Source organism: Rutidosis leptorrhynchoides, chromosome 1, assembly GCF_046630445.1.
Source record: "Rutidosis leptorrhynchoides isolate AG116_Rl617_1_P2 chromosome 1, CSIRO_AGI_Rlap_v1, whole genome shotgun sequence".
Lineage (NCBI taxonomy): Eukaryota > Viridiplantae > Streptophyta > Magnoliopsida > Asterales > Asteraceae > Rutidosis > Rutidosis leptorrhynchoides.
The window spans coordinates 610,082,628-610,091,468 of record NC_092333.1 but is presented as its reverse complement, the minus strand read 5'-3'; the positions used below and the strand labels follow the sequence as shown (position 1 = coordinate 610,091,468).

Below are 8,841 nucleotides of genomic sequence, written 5' to 3'. Positions count from 1 at the left end.
GCTTATCGTGGTTACCTTGAATCGATTCTCGGTGCTTCTCCGATCGAAGGTAAGGTGATTGGTTCTTCGTCGACGTCTGAATCTGATGCCGAGTTTAACTACAAATCGAGGAAGGGCAAACCGGTGAATTGGAAAAAGGTTGAAGGGAAGGTGTCGCGGAATGGCTCGAGAGGGAAAGGAAAGTAACATTCTCTTGGTGCAGGTTGTTTTTTGTTTTTGTTTTTTTTTTTTATCTTGTTTTTTGTCTTTTGTGTTGCGCTGTATTTGTGTGTGGTTGGTTGGTTCAGTCCGTTGTGGCTAGGTGAAGTTTGTTTTTTTGGCTAGTTTATGTTCAGCTTCTCTCAGTTTCGTTTTGCTCGTTTAGGCACGTCTCGCTGGTAGATAGTTTTTGTTTTGATGGTAGGTTAGCTTTCTAGAGGTAGATAGTTTTTGTTTTGATGGTAGGTTAGCTTTCTAGAGGTGAGGCGTGCAGGAGCTTTTGTTTATTGTATTGTTCGATTGGTTCTTTGATCTTTTGATGAAAGTCCATGTTTATATAGTTAAAGATTTTTGAAAAAAAAAAAAAAAAAGGGTATAGATGAGACGTCAAAATAATACGAGTAATAAAAAATTAAATCATCAAAACATGATTTTACAAACTCTTTTGTTTCATGAGCGATCGAAACAAATTTTGCATGCAAAACACAAACCCTCGAAGCAACGATTGGTGCAACTACACAAACACAAAATCGAAGCTCACACGAATCAATTAATCGTCATTGTTAGATTCATTAACAGAAACTTTTACTTGTATACATATACAATTTTAAATTAATTTTCTAACCTAAAACCACAACGTAAATGTATCTGTTGTTCAGAGATTTGGGGGAATCATCAATTTTGTTTCTAGGATTTCATTATCAGTGAAATTCAATGGCATTGTTGCGCAGTTTGTTGAAGAAGCCTCCTGACGGAATTGTTTGGATCTTTGAAAGAATTTACGGTAAATATTTAATCATTAATTGTGCAATTAGTTATATATGACGTGTGCATTGCATAATAAATTAAACCTTTATTCTGTTATTATCACTTCACTTGTAATTAGGTTTTAGTGGTTTTATGTTTTATTTTCTAGCTTTATTTCCAGTATTTTTATTAAGTTTATATAATCCAGGTACCACTAGACACTAGTGTGTGTTTATATGTACTTGTGATAACCAAAGAGCCAATGGCTTGGCGGTATCGAGGTCACCCTTACAACCTTGAGGTTGAGGGTTCGAGTCCTGCTTAGGACATTTCGTGGTGTATATATTTGTGTTAGTATTAGGTGGGTGTGTGAGTTTGCCTTTTAAAAAAAGAAAGAAAATATGTACTAGTGATAAAAAATTTTAGAACTTTAGTTTTGATATATAATCGATCGATGTGTGAATTGGTGTACAGTCTTCGACTGCTGTTACACAACTGTAGGTTGGGAACAAGAAGATTGTAAAGGTCATATACGCAAGATAATCGGTCAGTTTAGAGATACCTACCCTAATACTGGAATCATGATATTTAATTTTCGAGAAGGAGACATTGATAAAGGAACAAAAGGAAGCATGATTAGTTCTGTTGCAATGGAATTGGACATTCCTGCAGTTGATTATCCTTGGGATTATGAAGGTTGTCCGTTGCTCTCAATAGAGGTGATCCGCCATTTCTTAAGTTCAAGTGAAAGCTGGCTCCAAGCTGCAGAGCATAAACTTATAATGTACTCCGAACTTGGTGGTTGGCCGGTTTTGGCTTTCATGGTTGCAGCTCTTATGCTTTATAGAAAGAAATTTTCTATTGAAACTAAGGCCTTAGATACGGTGCATTACCAGGTCCCGTCAAATTTGTTGCCCGAAATGGTACCGATTGATCCTAAACCTTCTCAGTTGAGGTACTTACATTATGTGTCAAGAAGATATGCAGATGCAGAATGGCCTCCGAAAGAGAAAGCACTCACCTTGGATTGTGTTATAATGAGAATGATCCCCGATTTTGATGGAAAAGGGGGTTGTTGCCCCATATTCAGGATCTACGGACGAGATCCTTTGTTACATGTTGATAAAACCCCTAAACTTTTATTCTCAACCCCTAGAAGAAAGAAGAATATCCGATACTACAATCAGGTACGGATGCCCTTACTCTTTTCCTGTTAGGTTTTACAATGTTTTTAGAGCCCTGTTTCTTAGTTTTAAATATTAATTTGTATAAATGTCATACATATACATTCTTAATCCTGTATGTTTAAAATATTATATATATATATATATATATATATATATATATATATATATATATATATATATATGTGTGTGTGTGTGTGTGTGTGTGTGTGTGTGTGTGTGCGCGTGTGTGCCATACATTCTTAATCCTGTACCTTTAAAATATAATGATGATTTGTCGTGTGTTTGAGCAATTTAGGAATTCCAATATCTATCTGATTATAAACAAATGAGATAATTTATATGTAAACTAAACCACATGGAGATGGGATATTCACATTTTCAAGCAATGTATACAAGCTTACACACCATTAATCTTTAGCATTGAATTTGTAATTAAGTTTAATGTGTAGCACTCGAGCGTACCAGCATATATTGATACATCATATCTTTTCACATGTTAATTTATATCTTCTATATGGATTTGGTCAGGTTAACTTACCTGTTCAGTTAGGTGACACATTTCATCTTGCTCAATTGTATGCTATATTCTAGCCTTTTTTAATTTTTGCCATGCATTGCAGGCAGACAATGAACTTATTAAAATTGATATCAACTGCAATATTCAAGGTGACGTTGTGCTGGAGTGTATTAGCTTACATGATGACATGGATAAAGAAAAAATTATGTATCGTGCCATGTTCAACACAGCTTTCATCAAATCAAACATGTTGATGCTTAATCGAGATGAAATTGACATATGTTGGAATGCTAAGGAACACTTTCACAAGGACTTCAGAGCTGAGGTATCTTTCTTAAATCTCACATATACATACATACATATATATATATGTAATATGTATATTATATGTATATACTTACGAATATGTATTTGGTGAAGCTTCTATTCTCAGAAATGGACACGACAGCTTCTTTGGTTCCACTAGATTTGTCTTGTTTTGAAGAGGAAGGGCTTCCAATGGAAGCGTTTTCTAAAGTTCAAGATATGTTTAGCAGTGTCGATTGGCTTGTTCCTAAAAGTGATGATGCATTAAATAGGCTTCACCAGATGCCATTATCAGATATTGTAAACGAAATGTTGGAAACTGGTTCTCAACAAAGAACAGAATCTAGAAACTTACTTCAAACTCTTCCTAAAAAAAATAATGATCAGCCCAATTCAAATGACTCACAGTCAGATAATAATAATTCGGTTAAAGCTAGAAGTATTTCACTTCCCAGACAATTACCATCATCATCATCATCAACACAAACATCCCCATCTTCATCGATGCCACCTCACATAATTTTAACATGTGCACATCCTTCCATTTCTGAAAGATTTGGAACTCAAATCAATGATCAAACTGGAACTGCATCCTCGTCAGCACCTCCGGTCCCGCCAGACAATAAGGCGGGGCCGCCACCTCCAGCACCACCACCACCGCCGCCAAAGAAAGAAGGTACCGTACCTGGACCTCCTCCACCTCCTCCGCCCCGTTCCGGGACTGGACCACCTCCGCCACCGCCGCCAGCACCAGCAGCACCAAAACCGCCTGCACCTCCACCGCAGAAACCGAAGGCGGCACCGCCGCCACCTCCTCCAACTGCTAATGGGAAAGGTGGCGGTGGCGGTGCTCCTCCTCCACCGCCAACTCTTTCGAAAGAATCGAGTAGTGTATCTGCACCATCTCCGCCGCCGCCTGCAAATAAGGGTCGTGCTTTGTCTAGAACAGCAGCTTTGAAACCTCAACCAGCAAAAAAACTTAAGGCTTTACATTGGAGTAAGCTAAATAGAACAACACAAGGAAGCTTGTGGGCTGAAGCAGAAAAATCTGGTGCAGATGCTAGGTGTGTTATTTTTATTTCTTTTCATGTAGGACTATACCTGGCAATTGAGACCCATACTCTTTAATTTGGGTCAAATGGGTCAAGCTTTCAGATTAATTGGGTCTGGGGAAAAATTAGGCCTGACAATGTAAATCAAAACTTAAAAAAAGGTCCAATGAGTTTTTCTCCAACCTGTTGGGCCTTATACAAAATAGAAAAGGATGTGTCAACTGGGTGTCAAATCATAAAGTTGAATAAATAGACAGGTCTAATGTGTCTTGTGAATGGGTCAAATGGGTCGAGCATAACAAGTGTCATCCGTCAATTATTTATGAAAGCATTAATGGTTATATCCGTTATTTATGTATATTAATATTTTCTTATATATATAATAAATATATAAATATATTAATAATAAATAATATTAACTAAAACAATATAATAAATGTAAAAAATCAAATGCAGATGTGACCTGTTTGGACCTTTTTGACCCATTACCCGTATCGACCTGTTACCCAAACCGACCCAACCTGACCCCGTCTGGACCCTTTTAAAATTTTCACCCGTTTGACCCATGACCCATTTCAACCCAAAACCGTTTTGACCCGTTACCCAAACCAAACCAACCTGACCCGTTTTCCAGGTATAGTTATTGTTGGACCGATTATGATTTCTTTATTATATTTCATGTGATGTGATTCTCATTTGTATTATGACTGATATGCATCAGACCAGACATTGATTTTCCAGAACTTGAAAATCTGTTCTCGGCGAATACAACTTCCGATAAGGCCGTAAAAGCTACAACTCAAGCAGCTAAACCAGAAAAAGTGCAACTGGTAAAATAGTTTTCTATCTAAGTGTCAAATAAAAGTGTATCTGTAATCAGTAAATGGATTAAATTTAAAATTCATTGTGTACGCTGGTTATTTATTTGTTCACACCTCTAACAGATTGAGCACAGGCGGGCATATAACTGTGAGATCATGCTTTCAAAGGTGAAGAGACCGTTACATGAATTGATGGTAACCTCATAATCTCTCGCATATTAATTAATGCTCAATAAATACAATCACTGATCAACTTATAAATGGGCATACGATTTCTATTGTATTATCATATTGTAACCACATTACCTAACACTAACCTTTTTAGCCCATTTTATTTTATGTTGAATTTGTCAAATAGTTAAATAAATACCATCATTATAATAAGCATATTGAGAGAAAATAATATTGATAATATTAGTTTAGGCTGTCTGCATGCTATTAATTGTTTAGCTGTGAAATTCAACAGGAAATCGTCCTTAATTTGGACGAGTCATCAATGGATCTTGAGCAAGTGGATCATCTTATAAAGTACTGTCCTACCAAAGAGGAGATGGAACAGATTAAGGTGTGATGTTAATTAAGTTCAACATTAGAATTTGTGTTTCAAACATTATATTGTTTTATGAAGTTTGTCGTCTATTATATTATGTTTGCAAATCTTGTATATGTTGTAATAACTAGCCCTTTTTGTATGCTTAGGGGTATAAAGGAGAGAAGGATGCACTGGGAAAATGTGAACTGGTACCAGTCTTAATTTGATATTAGGACTATATAAGTAGTTTTTTCTTTCGTTTTATTTCCTTTATTTTTTAAAAAAAATGAGTTAATCATATGGATTTAATTCTAATTTCTTGCAACAGTTCTTCATGGAGTTAATGAAAGTTCCACGTTCAGAAGCTAAACTAAGAGTATTCTCTTATAAGTTACAGTTTAGTGAACAGGTCTGAAGATGCTATTTACATGCATTTTGTTGCTACTTGTAAGGACTAGATTGTAATTTACTATTGTTTTTGTTCTTCTAGGTTTCAGATCTTAGGAATAATCTAAACGATGTGTATTTATCAGTAGAACAGGCAAGTTTTTTTTTTTTTTTTAACTTTTACTTTAATCACTGACAATTTCATTGGATTAAACTTTACCTCTTTATTTATGTTACTCGTGTTCTTATATCAGGTTAGAAGTTCAGTGAAGTTTAGGAGACTCATGCAGACAATACTTTCTCTTGGAAACGCTTTGAATCAGGGAACCGCAAGAGGTGAATTATTAATCGACGTTATACCTGGCAACTGAGACCCATACTCTCAAATTTGGGTCAAATGGGTCATGTTTTTGGGTCAATTGGGTGTTGAAAAAAATTAGGTCTGGCAATGTAAACCAAAAGTTAAAAAAAGGTATAATGAGTTTTTCTCAACCTATTGGGTCTTATACAAAATATAAAAGAGCGGGTCAAATGGGTATCAAATCCTAAAGTTCAATAAACAGAGACAGGTCTAATGGGTCTTGGGAATGGGTTAAATGGGTCGAGCATAACAAGTTTCATCCGTCAATCATTTATGAAAGCATTAATTAGTATGTGTATATATATATATATATATATATATATATATATATATATATATATATATATATATATATATATATATATATATATATATATATATATATATATATATATATATATATATATATATATATATATATATATATATATTCTTATATATAATAAATAATAATAATAACTAAAACAATATTGGATCCTCTTTAGTGCCTTTCTAGGGGGGAGTCCTTGTTTAATGAAACCTCAGTTGTTCCGAAAAAAAAAAAAAAAACAAACTAAAACAATGTAAAAAATCATAAAGTATATGACCCGTTTGGACCTATTTGACCCATTAACCATTTTGACCTGTTACCCAAACCAACCTAACCTAACCCATTTTGACCTGTTTAAATTTTTTTACCCGTTTGACCCATGACCCATTTCAAACCAAAACCGTTTTGAACTGTTACCCAAACCGACCCAACCTGACCCGTTTGCCAGGTATACTTGTAGTTATGCATTGCTGTTGCTTTTTATTGAATAATATTGTTTTTTTCGTTTAAGGTGCTGCTGTTGGTTTCAAATTGGATAGTCTCCTGAAACTTCACGAAACACGTGCCAAGAACAACAAAATGACCTTGTTGCATTATCTTTGCAAGGTAGTATACCTTTTTACAGTGGATAAATAAATCATTGTTTTACTTCTTCTCATGTTACCTCTGGTCAATTTTTTAGGTTCTCGCAGACAAACTACCCGAACTCCTTGATTTTTCCAAGGAACTTGGCAGTTTGGAAGCTGCAACAAAGGTAGTCAACTTGGTCAAACTTCACAACAATAATAAAGTTATGGCGATTTTGTAAATGCTGATTGAATTGACGATTTGATTCCAGATACAACTCAAAATATTGGCAGAAGATATGCAAGCTGTTACTAAGGGACTGGAGAAAGTAGTGCATGAAAAGAAACAGTGTAAAAAAGATGGACATGTTTCTAAACGTTTTCGGAAGGTACACGTGTAAATAACTAATATAGCAGTTGATTTAGTTTTAATAATAACACAAAAAAAGTTATATTTGAATTATAATAACTGGCTTAAATTTTTGTTTTTGATGATCAGTCTTTGAAAAAGTTTCTTTCTTCTGCTGAACCTGAAGTAAAGTCTCTGGCCACGATGTACTCAGGGGTGGTATGTCTCAAGATCAAATTTAGATATTATGGTTAATTTAATAAGTAGCTGATTTTCATTTAACTTTGTGTTTCTATAGGGTAAAAGTGTGGATGCACTGATTCTTTACTTTGGGGAGGATCCTAAACGTTGTCCTTATGAACAAGGTATTCATCAAAATGTTATTTGTAATAGTAAAATATACTAAAAAGGTAAAAAAAAAATTCTGATATATACTGAAACAAATCTATTTGATGATATTGTTTTCAGTTGTTACAACGTTGTATACATTTGTGAATATGTTTAATCAAGCACATGATGAAAACCTCAAGCAAATAGAGGCGGAGAAGAAGAAGGCACAGAAGGAAGCTGAACAAGAAAGATTAAAACAGCAACAAGCAGCTAATAAAGAGTCACAAAGATTAAAGAATAATAATACCAATAAGGAGGCCAATAATACAGAGGAAAAACAAATAACGAATCAGGCTGAATAGTGATTATTCTTTTATATATAGTCTTCAATTCAAACGGTGGCGATAGTAATGGAATCTTCATACTAGCACTGCATGTGTTTTTGCCAACAGTTTTAATTCCTTGGATGATGTTTCAAATGTGAAGTTGTACAAAACAAATTTTTCGCTGCAACTGACAGAGCTGGACGTCTCGAACAGAAGTGGAGGTATGTATTTTTAGCTGTTGGAAGCTTGTAAATATTTAGTGTTGCAGCAAAAGTGGAAGACGGGTTGGCCTATAATTTATAGTGAAAAGTTGTTGTTAGATCTTTCTGTAAAGAGGCATAACATATAGTTAAGAGGAAAATTTGTAATGTTTTTCGGCTGGTTGGTGTAACAAGTAAGTGGCATAGCATCTTAGGTCAAGGATTTATATATATATAATAAGTTATTAATATATTAGGTTTGTTGTACTCTTTACTTAAACATGGACTCTGATCGTTACACGAACATATTCGATACATGCTTCATGATCAAACCGTGATATACTTGTTTGATCACTATTTGTGATATACTTGTTTGATCACTAATATAGATTTTAGTCAACTTCCTTTACATTGCAGTTTACTCGTATTTATGTATCCATGTGAAGCATGACCTATTCTTTCTATGAATGGTGATATTTTGACCCATTAAATTGAAAAATTATAAGAGGCGTGTTCCTGTGTGTACCTTAGATTTCATGCGTGGTCTCCTTACCTTATACTCGTTTAACGACTGTTACTCACACACAGGGACTCCTTGCAAAACGAGTGTGAACTTATACACCAACGATCAACTACATATACACATTTAAGT

At 34.7% G+C, this 8,841-nt stretch overlaps 1 protein-coding gene across 1 annotated transcript; it reads left to right on the top strand.

Annotated features, from left to right (window-relative positions):
• Nucleotides 1-855: 855 nt before the first annotated feature.
• On the top strand, nt 856-8,404 carry LOC139884825 (formin-like protein 18). The gene is made up of 17 exons (XM_071868806.1): nt 856-982; nt 1,420-2,132; nt 2,753-2,974; nt 3,070-4,019; nt 4,729-4,837; nt 4,952-5,023; nt 5,295-5,393; nt 5,528-5,569; nt 5,689-5,769; nt 5,851-5,901; nt 6,002-6,083; nt 6,930-7,024; nt 7,101-7,172; nt 7,257-7,373; nt 7,484-7,552; nt 7,632-7,698; nt 7,802-8,404. The coding sequence occupies exons 1-17, from the start codon at nt 913-915 to the stop codon at nt 8,023-8,025; spliced, it is 3,135 nt and encodes a 1,044-aa protein (XP_071724907.1). The 5' UTR covers nt 856-912; the 3' UTR covers nt 8,026-8,404.
• The last annotated feature ends 437 nt before the right edge of the window (nt 8,405-8,841 follow it).

What these genes read in the sequence shown, in the direction of transcription:
- LOC139884825 (XM_071868806.1), top strand. Translation starts at nt 913, where the DNA reads ATGGCATTGTTGCGCAGTTTGTTGAAGAAGCCTCCTGACGGAATTGTT. An exon ending in ATATCCGATACTACAATCAG is followed by an intron (nt 2,133 to 2,752) that starts GTACGGATGCCC and finishes CATGCATTGCAG; the next exon opens with GCAGACAATGAACTTATTAA. An exon ending in CCACGATGTACTCAGGGGTG is followed by an intron (nt 7,553 to 7,631) that starts GTATGTCTCAAG and finishes GTGTTTCTATAG; the next exon opens with GGTAAAAGTGTGGATGCACT.